The sequence below is a fragment of the Notolabrus celidotus genome, chromosome 15 (genome assembly GCF_009762535.1).
Source record: "Notolabrus celidotus isolate fNotCel1 chromosome 15, fNotCel1.pri, whole genome shotgun sequence".
Lineage (NCBI taxonomy): Eukaryota > Metazoa > Chordata > Actinopteri > Labriformes > Labridae > Notolabrus > Notolabrus celidotus.
In genome coordinates this window covers 26,972,497-26,989,156 of record NC_048286.1, presented here as the reverse complement: position 1 = coordinate 26,989,156, position 16,660 = coordinate 26,972,497, and the positions used below count along the sequence as shown (strand labels likewise).

Below are 16,660 nucleotides of genomic sequence, written 5' to 3'. Positions count from 1 at the left end.
TACTAGATTATCTATTAAAAAGAGTGCTTTTTTAAAAAAAAGTATGTGTATGTTTGTTTGTGTGTTTGTGTGTGTGTGCAGTGGTTCACACTACCATGAGAACAAGTACATTGTAGTAGTAACAGATGGACATCCCATCACTGGGTACAAAGAGCCATGTGGAGGCGTGCAGGAGGCAGCCAATGAGGCCAAACAACATGGAGTCAAAGTGTTCGCTGTTGCAATCTCACCCGACCAAGAGGTATGAAAACACACACACAAACACACACACATGAAAACACGAAATCTAGTTAACTCAAAAACACGAAGACACTTTAACTGGAAAACCTCATTCTCTACAAACAGATGCACAGTCCTCATTTATACCATAAGATACAACATACAAAAATGAATGAAGACTCATCCTAACAAAAACTCAAATCTTAGTTTGTGTATTTGTTTCAGTTCTGGTCATAAAGATGTCTTCAGCGTTATCAAAAGCCACTTTCAACTTACAAGTCCAGATAAACATCTTCTGAAACAGCCACTTATTTTCACCCTGACCACTGATTCCTAATATCACATAGGCTACGGCAAAGATGTGGACTACAGTCTCCATAGAATACACCCTCTAACCTTCGTTTTTTTAAACCAGAAGTCCAGTTTTCACCCTTTAACAGTCTTTATAAGAAGTTAAGAGTGATGAAAGGGGAGGATACGTGTAATCAAGTACTTAAAGTTAAGTAAAGAGAAGAGAGGCGATGGAAAGTGAAGTGAGTTTAAGTCAAGTTAAGTAAATGTTGATTGTCAACAGAAGAAGGACAAGAAACAACATGAATCAGTCACATAAGCTTTTATTAGAGAGCATATTTGAGGTTCTGCTTTCATGCATGTAATGATTGTGTTGTGTTTCTGTGCAGGACACCAGGCTGTCTCTGATCGCCACAGATCAGGTATACAGACAGAACTTCACGGCTGCAGATGATTCCAGGTCCACACACATGGGCACCATCAAGACCATCATCGAAATCATCGTAAGCTCCTTCTAATTTCTCCTTCTCTCCTTATCTCCTTATTTCTTTTCTTCCACTCTGCCCTTTTCTTTTCTTCACTTCTCTACAAACAGAATTTAACACCTGGATTTTGAAACTAATCCTGTTTTCTTTCCTTGTTTTCAGACAAATGAGACGAAAGACACGGTATGTCCTTTGAACACATCCCTCTAAGGTGGTAAAATGATTGTGTTTTTTACTTGTCAGAAAGTAATGGAGCAAGAATAACTGAATTGCTAATTTTTCATTCTTTCTTCATAGTGTAATGTATCTAAATTAAAACATAGCTTATGTTAAGTTTTGCTAATTCATTTTGAATCAGACCAAATGTTGTATAGCGACTAAATGGCATGACATTAAAATGTTCACAAACTTAATTGCTCCACTTAACCCAGTTTGAGGCTGCTGGGTTTGTTTATTTAGTGAAATAAATCTTTGAGAAATGCAGCTAAGTTGTTTACAGAGTCTGTTATAGGAACTTTCTCTGCTTCTAGCTGAGTCTCTGTTAAACTAAAACTCAGGAAACAAGGAGGGGTCAGGCTACAGGAAGCTGAAATGAGCTCAAACAAGCAAACTGAGATAAGACCGATACTCTCTAGATCTGGCCTTGTGTCTCCAACAAATCATTGCCCTTTTCATGTTGACTCTGGAAATATTGCCTTCAACAGCCTAAATGATTAATTAAAATAACAGTGTATCCAGATATGACCCAGAAATAGAGCTGTATCTAATAATCATCTAGGATGTCAATAACCACTGTTTTCTTTATTCTTCCAGTGTTGCACCTATGACTGCAATGTAAGTATTCCATTGATTAACTGTTACACACATACAATCTACTTTGTTGCTGTTTTATGAACAATTGTTTGACTTGTTGTGTTTCATCAATTTGTTTGCAGGCTCCAGGAGGGCCTAAAGGACCACCAGGAGAACCTGGCTTTAAGGTATGACTGATCTAATATGAAACATGCCACTTTTTTTTTTTTTCCCCATCAATTCAATGATGTTTCTCCAAAATGCACAAAGGTTAAGACCTCTTTTCTTTTGCATCCGTTCAGGGAGAATCAGGAAGACCAGGGATGCCAGGAGAAAAAGGAGATATTGGTGCTGTCGTAAGTAACAAGTGTTCTTCTCTTCTTCACCAACTCCACTATCACCATTTTATCACTTCAGGTTTCTTCATGTAGGCTTGATGGAGGTGTAATCCATATAATCTCATGTCTGTTTCCGTGTTTCAGGGCAATGTTGGAGATCCTGGTCCTGTTGGTTACAGTGGAATGAAGGTACAAAAGCCATAACTCAACATAGTTTATTGTAACACCTTTAAAACAGGAGTTGAAGTCATTTGTCCATATCATACAATGCAATATGATACCATATAATACATTACAATAGGATTCCATATATGATACAACAGGATATATTACACTAGAATATTAATGCTATGAAATTATACAATATGATATGATACAATATGATAGATTATATTACAATATGATATAATACAATATAAAAATCAATACAATGATATGATGTGATAAAATATGATACATTATGATTTCATTTGATCTGTTACAGTGCAATAAAATAATAATAGCAACACATTTTGTTTAATGCTTTTCAGAAGGTCACTCAAAGTCATTTTACAAAATCGAATTTAAAAAAATCTAAACACTCTAAAAAGTAGATAAAATTAGCCAGACAAGACATTGCATAAAATCATGATGACAAGGATCAGTGTGATCAAACTTAGTGTGCTAGTTTAAAAAATATGTTTTGAGACAGGATTTTTTAATTGAAAGAAAGTGAATGTAAAGGATGTCTGGTGGGAGGGAGCTCCAGAGGCAAGGGCAGACCCCATGGGGGTCAAGCAGGCGGATGGTGCAGTGAGGTGAATAGAAGAAGACCTGAGAGTGCAGGCAGGTATGAAACAGTACGATAAAATACGATTTGATATGATTCCATTAGATACTATACAATGTGATTTTGTACGATACAAAACAATATGATTCCATACATACGATATGTTGAGAAACTAAACGATACATGTGAATCCACACGTATGAAACAATACGATAAGGTACATTACGATACAAAACAAAACAATACGATACGATACAAGATGGTAAGATAAGATACGATACGATACAAAACAATATGATAAGATACGATATGAAACAATACGAAACAATACGAGAAGATATGATACGAAGCAAGACGGTAAGATACGATAAGATACGATAAGATACGATATGAAACAACACGAAACAATACGAAACAATACAAACAATACGAAACAATACGATAAGATACGATACGAAACAAGACGGTAAGATACGCTACGATACGATACGAAACAATATGATAAGATACGATACGAAACAATACTATGCGATACGATAGGATACGAAACAAGATTGTAAGAAACGATACGATAGGATACTAAACAAGACGGTAAGATACGATACGAAACAATACTATACGATACGAAACAATACTATACGATACGAAACAATAAGATACGATACGATACGAAAAAAGACGGTAAGATACGATACGATACGATACGATACGAAAAAAGACAGTAAGATAAGATACGATACGGAACAAGACGGTAAGATACGATACGATGCGATACGAAACAAGACGGTAAGATAAGGTACGATACGATACGACACGGTACGGTACGACACGGTACGAAACAACACGGGAAGATAAGATAAGATACGAAACAAAACAATACGATATTAAACAGTACTATAAGTTACGATCCATACCATAGGATAAGATATCATACAATACGATTCCATAAAAACAATACGATACAATATGATTCCATACAATACGATACAAAACAATATAATCAAATATGATTCGAAACAATATGATACGCTCCCAAACATTACGCTCCCAAACAATAGGATACTAATCAATACAATACAACATTATGTGATTTGATACAATACAGTAAATTATAATACAATGCATTTCACTATGATACAGTATGATAGAATACAATAGGAAGTGATATAGTATAATAAAACAGGATTCTATATGATACGATAAAATACAATAATTCTGATTTGATTGAATATGATGTGATACAAATTGATAGGATACCATTCTATGGTATAAGTATTAATTCAAGTAGTATTATAATACTGTTTAGTTATCGCTCCTTCTCACTGATCACTTTGTAATTGTAACAATCCTAATGTGTGTATTTTTCTGTCTCCAGGGAGATCGCGGTGGCGCAGGAAAGAAGGTATTATCAGAACACACAAGTACAAAAAGTATACAAGTACCTCATCCATTGATGTGCCCTGTAACTCATGGACATTGCTGACTCATATTGCACATTCTTTTCCCTGCAGGGTGAAAGAGGACACAAAGGTTACAAGGTGAGGGCTTCATACATTTATACGAAGCATTCCTATCATTGAGGGCTCTTAAAGCTAGATGATGATAAATGATTGTTATGTCCTCTCTCTTTTACAGGGTGACAAAGGTCTCAGCGGAGATGATGGAATTGATGGACGCAAGGTGAGTAACAGACCTGAAAATATAACAAGTGCTCTAGTTGTCTGCCTCAGATCTACATTTGTTTAATGCTTCGTCTGTCTGGTCGTCCTCTTTAGGGTGAAGCTGGTTTTGCTGGTCTCCCCGGCTGTAAAGGATCTCCAGGATCAGACGTAAGTCACGTATCATAAACTCAGATGAGTCCCCCTGACCCCCTTTGACCTTGACCGGAGCTCCACTCAGGCTTATGTCACGCATCACAGGCTGTTTGAATCACAACCAGATGGGAGACAATCACTTAATACTCACACACTCTGACAATGACATCAGGTTTCAAATACACAGATGTGTAGGACTGAAGACACACCCACACACACTCTGTGAATTTCTATTTTTGTGTCCTAAATTCTCTTTAGAAGCTCAGACAGCCCACTTCAGTCTCTCCCTGAGGCTCAGACATTGTTTACTGATTAGCTGTTAGGCACAGCCCCCTATCTCTGATCAGCCTCACCCCCGTGTCTGGGTCCCTGGGGGGAGAGGAGGACTGTGGCCCTTAGCGCTTAATCACTCTTTGTTTACATTCCCTGCTGTCAGATTGTTTAAATGGAGCCATATAGTCTCACTGTAAACAAACACACACACACACACACACACACACACACACACACACACACACACACACACACACACACACACAAACACACGTACATGAGTGTACATGCACTACAGCCTCAGAGTGTTGTGGCTTCAGCTGCTTATGATCATGCACTGAAACCACCTCTGTGTTTCTCTACTTTCAGGGTATGCAAGGAGAGCCAGGACCAAAGGGAGACCCTGGATCTTATGGACTGAAAGGAGAAAAGGTAAGATGTGAAAAAATGAATATAAATATGCTGAGGACCATGCTACACAAGCGAGAGTTAATATATGAGTTCAAATATTAAATGAACATTTCGGGAGAAGCAGGAGGAGACTCAGGATGGGGATCCCGTCTCAGCATTATTTCTGCCAGAGCTGATCTTGACTTAGGCTGTACCTAGGACTAGACAAGGCCGACGACAAGCTAGCACAAGTTGAGGAAAAGGGGATGAGGAAAAAGGTTAATTGAAGCGAGGAAGGGCAGGGAGGGTGGGTTAATGCATCACAGACAAACAGGTGGAGTAGGCTGGCTACATTAAAGTAGGCTTTCCAGGTGATTGAGAATGTGGTTAAGGCGTGGTCTCACTCCTGAATTGAAGTTCACACCTTAACTTAATTTATGCTCCTATTTCAGGGAGATCCTGGAAGAGATGGAGGACCAGGAAGACCTGGAAACGATGGCCCACTGGGACCTCAGGTAAACCCAAAGAGGAAGAACTAAAAGAGAAGGACAAAAACCAGATCTGTAGGAAGAGTCTCAAACTGAGCAAGAAACGTAGCACATATGAAATGTCTGTGTTGTTTCAGGGTGATCGCGGCCCCCGTGGAGGTGATGGAGACAAAGGAGAGCGCGGTGATGATGTAAGTGAGGAAGCTCCAGACAACGCCAGAAACAACAGCTTTGGTTATTTGAAATAACTCGTCTGAACTCCTGCTGTGTGTGTCTGTGTGTGTGTTTTAGGGTGAACCAGGAACTGATGGACTTCGTGGAGAGGCGGTAAGCCACAATAATAATGACTTTTAAGTGTTATCTTGTGATGTTATAGCCAAATATATGTTAACATTGTTTCTTTAAAATTCCTCACAGGGAAAAATAGGAGACAGAGGGGAGCAGGGTTCACGTGGAAACAGAGGACCAAGAGGAGAGGTGGTGAGTGACAAGGGAAATGAACACACACACATCCATTATTCAAGTAGAAGTATAAATATTAGTGTAGAAAACAGAGTCTGGTAAAAGTAGAAGTACTGAGTCAAGTACTTTACTGATGTAACGGTGACAAAGTCAAGGCTGTCGAGTACTTACAGTATAAAAGTTAAGCTAAGTGAGTTCTGTGAAAAGCTAGGGACACACTGCAAAAACTCAAATCTTAGCAATTATGTAGGTCTTATTTCTTGTCCAAATATCTTCTTAGACTTAATAGAAATCACATTCTAAAAAAGGCCATAAAAACATGTTACTCAAAGTTATTACAAGCCAAAAATAAGGCCAGAATTTCCTGTGGTGAGTCAAATTATCTGACAATGCAGTATGCAAAGTGTTCTTCAGAAGCTTTTTAAAAAGAGATATCACTCTTTTTCAAGAAGCTCATCAAGAACATCACGCTCTGATGTGACTTATCAATATACAGTGAGGGAAAAAGGTTTTCGGACACCCCAAGTATTGCATTGAGAATCAATCTTAGGTCTTCAAGTGCAATTTCTTTTAGTACAGTCACAGCCAGGTTTATTTCTTTTTTGTTCAGTTTTGAACACATTCTCTGTTATTTGTTGACTTTGATACTAACAATGTTGAGAACTGACTTAGTGAAACTGTCAAGGATTTAGCTTTGTTAGTTTTTCTTTTAAACATTAAACAAAAAATATATAATTTGTATTTGTTTATGTCTCTCTAATGCTTGAGATTGTGTACAATTTTAAGGGTGTCAGAACACTTTTCCCCACCACTGTATCAAGTGTAATGTGATGTTTGACTACACATTAGACAGATACACAAAGATTGGAATTCTTTGCAATGTGGATTCAGACTTTTTGAATGGGATGGCCCAACTGGGGCACTGACTCATGCAGGTGTGGCATGAATGGCACTAATTAACCTGTTTGGTCTCCTTTAATCATAACTTTAAATATTAACACAAGAGAGTAAGTTTGAATGTGTAAGGGATAAAAGGGATTATGTTTGTCCAATTTAAATTACTAACTAAAGAAGATATCAGCAAAATTATATTTTGGGGATTTTGAGGTGGGCGCATACCTCCCCAGGACACCCCTCTGGACACATCCCTGAACGTTAACTGAACCTCTCGTCATAGTTGGGAGAGAATTATTCTAATTTCACATAAGATGAAAAATTAACAATAGCCAAAAAATAAAAGATTAGCTTTAGCCTTGATTTGCAATTCAGTTGGATAGGGAACATGTTGCTGCGGATGGTTTGCTGTCATCCACTAAGCTACAGGTTCACTGAAATTACATTCGCTAAACACTTCCTCTCTGCGTTTTAGTTTCCCACTTCTCAGCTTTTTTTTCTATAGATACGCCTTTAACACTGTTTTCAGCAAGCCAGATCCGTAGAGAGTCATATTGAATGCTATACAACAAGACATCTTCTTTTTGACGTGTTATTGTTCCATCCTTTTAGGTTAAAATCTTGATGTTACGAAGGCAGCATACTATGTTGCAATAAATGAGGAATTAATAATACGTCTGAAATGCCTAAAAGATAGATAAACAGGCCTGAAACTGTAACAATACCTTTATTAACAATGCACTTTTTAAAATCCAAGTTGCAAATTGCTCCACAGAGGCAGCAAGATAAAACAATGAGGTTATAAAATTGTAAGGAACAGAGAAGAATAAGATTACAAACACTTTATAGGAAATTGACCTCAAGGGTGCCAGTTAAGCTCAGAGGTCAACCCCTGTACAAAGACTACAGTCCTCGACCCAGCGGTCTCTAGTTTGACTTAGTCTTTGCTACATCTCCCACTCTTTACTCCCCACTTATTTTGGGTTTAATAGTTGTCCTATCCAATGAAGGCAAAAACAGCAAACCTTTAAAAGGACATATCATTATTTAAAGAATATTTTAAGAGATTAAAGTGTTAAAAGGTAAAATATGTTTTTAATCAAGGAGTCACCTGGACATGGTTGACATTTTTAAAGATGTTTTGATTTTCCGGTCCCTTAAACTACAAAAAAAGTACCCACGTAATGATTAAACATTTTTAAGTACAATAACAGAGTATGTGTACACTCAAAAACACACTGTGGTGAGTGATGCAAATATGAAAAGGACTGCTGGAGATTGGACCCCCAGTAACTCTGGCTAAGTCTGAATTCAGCGACTCCTCCTGAGACAGTCATGAGAAACAGTTTTTGGCTTTTTAGTACAACCACAGGGACCCTAATAGATCTCACTGTTTTTATAAATTTGTTCTCCATGTTCTCCTGCTGATCTAACTCTGTTAGACACTTGGCTCCTTCTGCTTTTCATCTCTATTGTTACAGTCTTGACAGAAGTTTTGCTTGTTTTTCACATTTTGTTCTTTTCTTTGCCAGGGCGAGCCAGGACCCCGAGGAGATCAGGGGAGGGAGGGCTCAGCTGGCCCCAACGGAGACCCTGTAAGACACACTCAAAAATAATCACACACATTTATTTAATAGACACACACACACACACACAGGAGCTGCAGGATCCCTGTTTGTTAGGAGGGATTCGGAAGGAGAACCTTCCACCTTCTCTTTGGCAGCAGCCTTTTTTTCCACTTGGAGAGGAGAACTTGTCCCTGAGTGTGTGCAGTGTTTCTGGTGCGTGTGCACATGTGAGCTCTTGTGCATGTGCGGCCATATTTCATGTTGAAGGGGAGGCTTAAACAGAGGCAAACCTGGCTGCAGCCCCACAGTGCTGCCCACTCCTCTGCGCTCCAGCTCCCCTCTCCCATCCTTAGCTCCTCCTGGGAGTGTGCACACTCACTCTTTCCGCTCTGACTCAGTTCTTCTCTCGTCCGCTCCAGCCAAAGCCTCAGTACGGTTTTCTTAACAAGGCACCAGCACAGTAATAATAATAATACGTTACGAGCCTTATTTGTGGTAACCGCTGTGATGTCAGAACTTTCAATGGCTCTATTGTGCTTTCAGATGCACCTCCTTCTTCATCAGAGCTCACTGAATATTAACTGAACTGAGCAGAACAGAAAACATGGAAGAACTGACATGATGGGTTTACCTCACACAGGCAGGAAAATACTGTACCTCACTTGCAGTCATGTGCAACACTTCGTCAAACACTCCAAAGCTTGAATGTTCTGTTTAACATTCACACAGCACTGAACCACATTATGTTAGCAGAGTTTTTCAGCTGGTTTATAACTTGTGAACTGAAAAAAACCCACACTTTTATCAGCTTTAATTTATTCGGACAAATACTTTTTAACATTGTTTTACCTGGATCAAGGTATTTGTAATATTAACTTTAACTCTGCGTCCAGTTCATAGTTAAGTCTGGGTATGTTAGCTTAGCAGAGCCTCAAAACAGGGAAAAACAGTTTGCCGCAGTTAGCCATACACAACAGTAAGACAGCAGCCTTCCAGAAACACTGAAACATTTTTATTCACATAAATGCTGATAAGTGTAGATGTTTCTTTTCTTTTACATTGTCCTTTTATACAGTGTGAAAAACAGCTCTCTGAACTTGAAGAAACAAACCTTTTTTCTTTCTTATGTGTCACATGAGCTGCATACACTGTTAAACTTAAAGCTGCTGTTGGTCGTCGTGATATAAACATCAGTTTGGAGAGATTTCGAATGTCAACACTCTGCTTCCGTAACCCCGCCCACAAAAGATTGTTGTGTGCCTTCTATGAGGAAGAAGCGGCTTCCCAGCCAATCAGGACAGAGGGTCGGGGAGTAGCTCTGATTGGTCCGTTATAACGGGAACGAGGGGAATAATAACATTGCTTGATACAAAGGCATTGGAAAACACAGAGATTTCGCCGTAATCTCAAACTACTCCACTTAAAGTTTAGTACCGATGGGTGTTATGACCTTTTCTCCAAACCCAGCAGAAAAAAAGTAACGTTTTTTACACCATTCCTACCAGCAGCAGCTTTAAAACCTTAAAAAGGTTTAACTTTAACACATCTGTTTCCTCATGCTTTCACTTTCTGTGCTAAGCTAGGCTAATCATGAATCAAAAAAAATAATTAGAGGCTACAGCGCATTATACTGATGCTAGGTCTACACTGTGTAAAAACATGGACGTTGTCTAAGTTGCGTAATCCATTATTTCTACGAGTTTTTAAGCCCAATGATGACGCTCACCATTTTGGAAATACTTACTCGATCCAATTTCAGGCGATCAATCATGAGGAAAAGAGGCGGAGCTTAGGTGGTCCTTTGGCCTCCAGGCAAACAGATTCAATATACCTACCTGTCAGTCAAGTCAGCTGCGCCCCTAGTTATGCTCAATTGTCAAAACTTGTAGACTTTTCTCAAGGAGTGTTAAAAATTAAATCCAGCCTTCAAATAGTTTGAAAGAGAAATGAGCTGTTCAGACCACATTGTTTCGTACCATGCTGTAACCACCATGGTTATTTCTTCTGTAAAGTTGGATCTCTAACATGGTTAATGGGGTCTCCTTGGCTTTTGGAGCCAGCCTCAAGTGGACACTTGAGGAAGCGCAGTTTTCAACATTTCACATTGGCTTCATTTTCAACAGCAGAGGTTGCCACTTGGTCTGACTTTTAAATCATACAAAGTACAAATTAATATGCAAACTTTATTCACATGGATGTCTTTCAGACTTAGTTCAGACTGTTACCAAGCGGCAACCTCCGGTCTAAAAATATGAGTCCAATGTGGAAGTGCTAAAAACTGCAGTTCATCGAGGATCCGCTTGAGGCTGGCTCCAGAAGTACCTGAAACCACATACACACCAATTCAAATCAGACGATCTTTACAGCAGAAATAAACATGTTTACAGCCTGGAACAAAAGGCAAGTGTAGTCTGGATAGCTCTTTTCTCAATCGGCACACACTGTACGGGGTGAATTTCTTTCTAATGCTGCAATTTCGAAGATATTGAGATTACTAGTCTTCCAATGAGAGGCACAGCTGACTTGATTGACAGGCGAGAACACTATAGCTGTTGGCTAGGGGGCTTAAAGCCCGCCTCTTTACGTCACAATTGCTCGACGGCAGCAATATGGCTGCCGCCGCCGACTGGCCTCAAAACAGCGCTTTAGAAACAGATGGGGGACATCACGGCTCCTACGTCCATATTTTATACAGTCTGTGATTGTTACTCTCATGTCCACAAAAATAAAACTTTTACCCTTTTGATCAAACTTAAAATCAAACTAGCTGTCTTCAAATCTTCTAGCAGCTAATTATTTAATTCACTGCAGTACGGCTATGCTCAAACTGTAGCAAGTATAATGTTATCATGATCAATGAAACTTTGTGCCCATATAATATAAATATGACTTGTGTTGTAATGATTACACAATATGAGTCGCAACAGGCTGAAAGTCTTGTTTTAGTTGACCTCAAATGGTTAAACTTCTTTAGCTGCAGGTATGTACAGAGTTGGCAAAGTTGGATTCTGATAATAAAAGCTTACGATAATAATTACCCTGTTATTGTTTTAAAAGAACACATGGTGTTAAAAAGTGTGTTAGTTGGCTCTCCAGTACACAGAACATAACAGAAGTAATGAGAGCCTTGTGAAACTATTTTGAGAGGGAGGTGGGGTTTCTTTAATGTTTGTAGGTTGTGTTTGTAAAACGTTCTCCTTTGCCAGATTTCCTCCTTCAGCAGAGTGAGTTTAATGTCTTTGTTTTTGTTTTTTATTAACAGTGTCTCATTAAAGGTGTTGTTGTTTTTCAGGGTGTGCCTGGTAATGCTGGGCCTCCTGGCTACAGAGGAGATGAAGGCCCAGCTGGACCTGAAGTGAGTCCTACAGGACACACACACACGTACAAACATACACTCACACACACACACATGCACACACACAAAAGGATCATAGATAAGTGTAATTATATTTAACAGCCCTGAGGACCTGATTACTTTTTAAACTTTTATCATCTTGTTGGTGTCCTTCTTAAAAAGACAACTTTATGCCAAAGTTCAGTGCTTTATGTGGAAAAAGATAAGTTTCTCATACTCCTCTAATGCACTTGTTGGCGTATGTGTTGTGTGGAAAGTATCAGTGAATCATTCGTGTTACTTGCTTAATTTCCACAGTTAACAAAAGTTACCAGAAGGGAAAAGGGATTTTCGCAACATACACTTATTGAAAAATCTACTTCAGTGTTTCACACAAACGAAGAATCTTCAATCATGCGGTATAAGCAGGCTGAATAAACTAAATATATCAATCAATCAATCTTTATTTGTATAGCGCCAAATCACAACAAACATTATCTCAAGACGCTTTTACAAACATAGGAGGTCTAGACCACTCTATGTCAAATTATGAACAGAGACCCCTCAGTCTGACCCCACCTCAATCCAACATGAGCATTGCACATCGCAATATTTAGCTAGTTACAGTGGTGAGGAAAAACTTCCTTTTAACAGGCAGAAACCTCAGGCAGAACCAGACTCATGTTAGTCAGCCATCATGCCTCGACCGAGTTGGGTCTTGAAAGAGGGATAGAGGAGAATAAGAGACAGGTGATAGTGATGAGACGGGTAGTAGAAGCTGTTGCCACAAATATATAGTTGCTTTGTTTACTTTGGTTACAGTAGTTTACTCTCCTGCCAAAAAAGACAACTAAACGTCATGTAACACGTGTAAGAACACAAGCATCAGGTCGTGCACCATGGGCCATTTATTTCAGATGCTTTCATGAATTGCCAAGGGTGACTATAACATAGTGAGGGCAGGAAAAGGTGCAGGCAGCAAGAAGTCCCAGTACACCAAGGGATTGGATTTAGAAGTGGTGGTACTGCATTTGGTGGCACTACGGCCACCTAAAGCACTGGTTCTAACAGCTCTGGTTATTTTATTAGACATTTATTTGTATGGGTGATTTTGTGCGACCTGGTCTCACTCATTTAAATTGGGTGGAGCTCAGTTGGTATGTGGGGGTGTCACAAAATTCTGTGCACCAATAAGGATCAAGCAGTGTTGAATCAGACTCCAATGACAGTCATGAGTTGTCAAATACTCACAAAGTCATACGCATTTGATTAAACTCTGTGTAGATAGCAATCTTTGAAAACATATTATCTTATATTGTCATTGATATATTGACGTGTTGTCATTTTGAGTTTCAACCACTGAAAAAAGGAACTACAAATGTTTTTCTTTTAGCTGTGTTTGGCTTATTTAGTCATGAAAATGTGTTTTAAGGTTTGAAGCCTAAAGCATTAGAGAACCAACTTTTATGCAACTTGTTCTGCTCAAGAAACCATGAAAACATGCAGTTAAGAGTGTTAACTACAATGAAAAGCTGCTGTAATTATCAGTCATTTACAGAGAATCCATTAACAACAGATCATTTTAGTGATTTGTCACATGATCCGAACAATCAGTCAGTAATAACCTGTAACAGACTGTGCTGACTGACTGTTATGTAACCTTAGAAAACGCTCTGATACATGAGAACTGCTTTTGTTCCCACACACACAAAACACACACATCCAGCACACGAGCCTCTGACAGAATCCAAATGTTTTCAGCAAACACATGTCCCGCAACATTTCACATGTTTCTAATCTGATGTTCCTTTAATTTCACAGGGACCCAAAGGACCAAGAGGAATCAAAGGAGCTCAAGGAGACAGAGGCCCGATTGGGGAGAGGGTGAGTGTGCAGGACGGGGCGGGGGGGAAGACAGTTGTGCGCCATCCATCATATCCCCTGCTATGAGGTGTGTGTATGTATGTGTGTGTGTGCATAGATCTGTGAGTCTATTTCTTTGTTAATTTCAGGGAGAAGATGGTGTAGCAGGAAACGGCACTGCAGGTTGTCCTGGTTTCCAGGTATGTGTGTCAACCCTTTCAACTCTGCTAAAGTACTGAAAACTATGTAGGTGTTTATGCTTACTGTGACATCATGTCTTGGATTATCTTCAAATGCTTTAGTTGACTTATTGGTAACATGACCTGGTAAAAATGACACTCCTGAGAGGCCAAGTCTCTCAAAAGAAAAGTTGGAAAGAGACTACATGAGCAAGTAGTTAAACATTTCAGAATAAAGTTCCTGAGTAAGAACTTGTGGATTTCATCATCCACAGTACAGGATGTCATTAAAAGATTCAGAGAATGTAGAGAAATGTCTACACGGCTGTAAAAAAATACTTGATGGCAGTGATCTTCAGGTCCTCAGACATGACTCTGTAGTGGAAATCACTGCATGGGTTCAAAATCACTTCCAGAAACCACTGAATGTGAACACAGTTTGAAAAAAAAGTTGAGTAGCTGAGTGTTCTCTTTTTTGCTGATTGAGGTTATTAAGGCTATGTTCACACTGCAGGCAAAAGTGGCCCAAATCCAATGTTTTTGGGGTCAAGTGACCAGGTCAGATTTTTTAGGAAGCAGTATGAACACTCAAATCTGTTTTTTTCAAATCAGATATGTGGTCCTGAATCAGATACAGATCTGATTTTTTTCAATGCGACCTCAGTGTGAACGGCCAAGGCGGATTTGCTACGCATTTGATACTTTCACGTCACTTTATAGCGACACACGTCACAATTCAATTGAATAAACTCTGTCTCTGTGAAACTATTAACGTTGCAGACACATCACTCCTCACTCCGTGTCCACATCCACATAGAAAAAAGCCGAAACAAGCAATTTGGCTCTCTTTTTCCTTTATACTTGACCTCTTCCACACCTGGTCATTCATTCTCTGGCTCCCACTGCACAAAAGCTTTGTAACAAAGGCGAAAATGCTGACTTCCTCCATGTGTATGTTTGTGAAACAGCTGCATGTGACGTCATTGTTACTGTTCTTTTGCACATGCGGGGCAGTTCGGAGCCGCAAACAGTTCACACTGGAATCGGATACAGGTCTCATTATAGATGGTAAGGTGAACAGGCAAACAAAAAATGGGATCTGAGCAAAAAAATCAGAATTGAGCATTAAGCCTTGCAGTGTGAACGTAGCCTAAGAGTAGGACATATTTAAAAAGTACCCAAAATGATTTCTCTACATTTCATTGGTTGTAGACGTGTGTACCTGTTTCACTTTTTAAGACAAGTACATCTTTTGAGTGTAAAGGCTTTTTAATAGTTTCTTTTATATGAAAATTCAGCACCAACAACTGTTTTTCCTTATGTTAATGTTTTTTTTGAGTATCATTGATTGCATAATATTTAGATTAAACAACCAGAAAGTTATTCAAGTTTTGTTAAGTCATGCTCTAGCTTGTTTGGATTTTATTTTCCGGGTCTTTTTTAGCAAATGCATGTTCAAAGTCATGTGAAGAGAGCAGTTTGCTGCCACCCGATTGGAAATCTGTTTGTAATGAAATTTGATGACATCAAGTATCCTTCAACATGATGACAGACAGGGGCCTTTGCTTTCAGCAGCACAGAGAATGAAGCCTGTAGCCTTTATAGCTCTTAGTTCATATAGACTTTAACAGCAGCATGTATGAAACGACCTCCTGCAGCTGCCGGCAGGAGGTCAGTTTTCAAAGGGTACACAGTAGATCATGAGGGTCATGCTCTGCCTAAAATGTACAAACTGAACACTTTTCTCATTTTCAGGGTTATCCTGGGCCCCGTGGAGACGCTGGTGAGCCAGTAAGTAATCTTTCAAATTCCTCTTTAAGAAGTGATAGGCAGTATATTTAAGGTGCAGAGGATACAGAGAGTGGTGAGATAAATGGAACTGGAAAGCATACTTTAGATTTATACATCCATGTTTGACATTCACGACAGCAAGGTATGTTCGATTGTCATGGTCATTTGTCTTCTCAACCTGTGACCTCCAGGGCGGTAAGGGAACCCCTGGACCCAAAGGAGACGATGGAGACGCTGGAGATCCAGGCGATGATGTGAGTCTGTTTGTCTTCTTCTTGCTCTTCATCTCATTTTTATCTTCCCTCAGTTTGTTTTTGGCTGAGAGCGCCAACAGGATGTGAGTCACGTTTCTTGGTTTATGGGCACATTTACATATTTCTTTTTTATTGCTCTCTTTAAACACAAAAACAAATCTATAATAAGAGTTTTCTTCTTTTTAATTTCTGTCTTTCTTTTAGTGTCTGGTGTCAGCGTCGCATTCTTTACTTTGTTTATCTCAGTTCATCCATCTCACTCTCAAACTCGCCTTCTGTTCTGCAGCTGGAAATGCTTTCTCAAGTGTGTGTGTGTGTGTGTGTGTGTGTGTGTGTGTGTGTGTGTGTGTGTGTGTGTGTGTGTGTGTGTGTCATTTGGGAAGAGGGCTTTGAGCTGATGCAGCTGTGTATATGTCGTTGTCAAGGATACCAGGAAATGAGCAGAAACAAGAAGGG

The 16,660-nt window shown here is 39.3% G+C and overlaps 1 protein-coding gene across 2 annotated transcripts in view; it reads left to right on the top strand.

The window, feature by feature from the left end:
- The window catches only part of col6a1 (collagen, type VI, alpha 1), a 32,904-nt gene that overhangs the window by 2,840 nt on the left and 13,404 nt on the right, over positions 1–16,660 (top strand). For both annotated transcript variants that reach the window (XM_034703217.1, XM_034703218.1), the window contains exons 4-25: positions 82–241; positions 900–1,013; positions 1,158–1,178; positions 1,809–1,829; positions 1,931–1,975; positions 2,090–2,143; positions 2,270–2,314; positions 4,270–4,296; positions 4,406–4,432; positions 4,530–4,574; positions 4,670–4,723; positions 5,351–5,413; positions 5,824–5,886; positions 5,997–6,050; positions 6,151–6,186; positions 6,277–6,339; positions 8,748–8,810; positions 12,076–12,138; positions 13,939–14,001; positions 14,130–14,180; positions 15,915–15,950; positions 16,142–16,204. In XM_034703217.1, the coding sequence (XP_034559108.1) occupies positions 82–241; positions 900–1,013; positions 1,158–1,178; positions 1,809–1,829; positions 1,931–1,975; positions 2,090–2,143; positions 2,270–2,314; positions 4,270–4,296; positions 4,406–4,432; positions 4,530–4,574; positions 4,670–4,723; positions 5,351–5,413; positions 5,824–5,886; positions 5,997–6,050; positions 6,151–6,186; positions 6,277–6,339; positions 8,748–8,810; positions 12,076–12,138; positions 13,939–14,001; positions 14,130–14,180; positions 15,915–15,950; positions 16,142–16,204 (1,231 nt within the window). The remainder of the gene's footprint in view (positions 1–81; positions 242–899; positions 1,014–1,157; positions 1,179–1,808; positions 1,830–1,930; positions 1,976–2,089; positions 2,144–2,269; positions 2,315–4,269; positions 4,297–4,405; positions 4,433–4,529; positions 4,575–4,669; positions 4,724–5,350; positions 5,414–5,823; positions 5,887–5,996; positions 6,051–6,150; positions 6,187–6,276; positions 6,340–8,747; positions 8,811–12,075; positions 12,139–13,938; positions 14,002–14,129; positions 14,181–15,914; positions 15,951–16,141; positions 16,205–16,660) is intronic.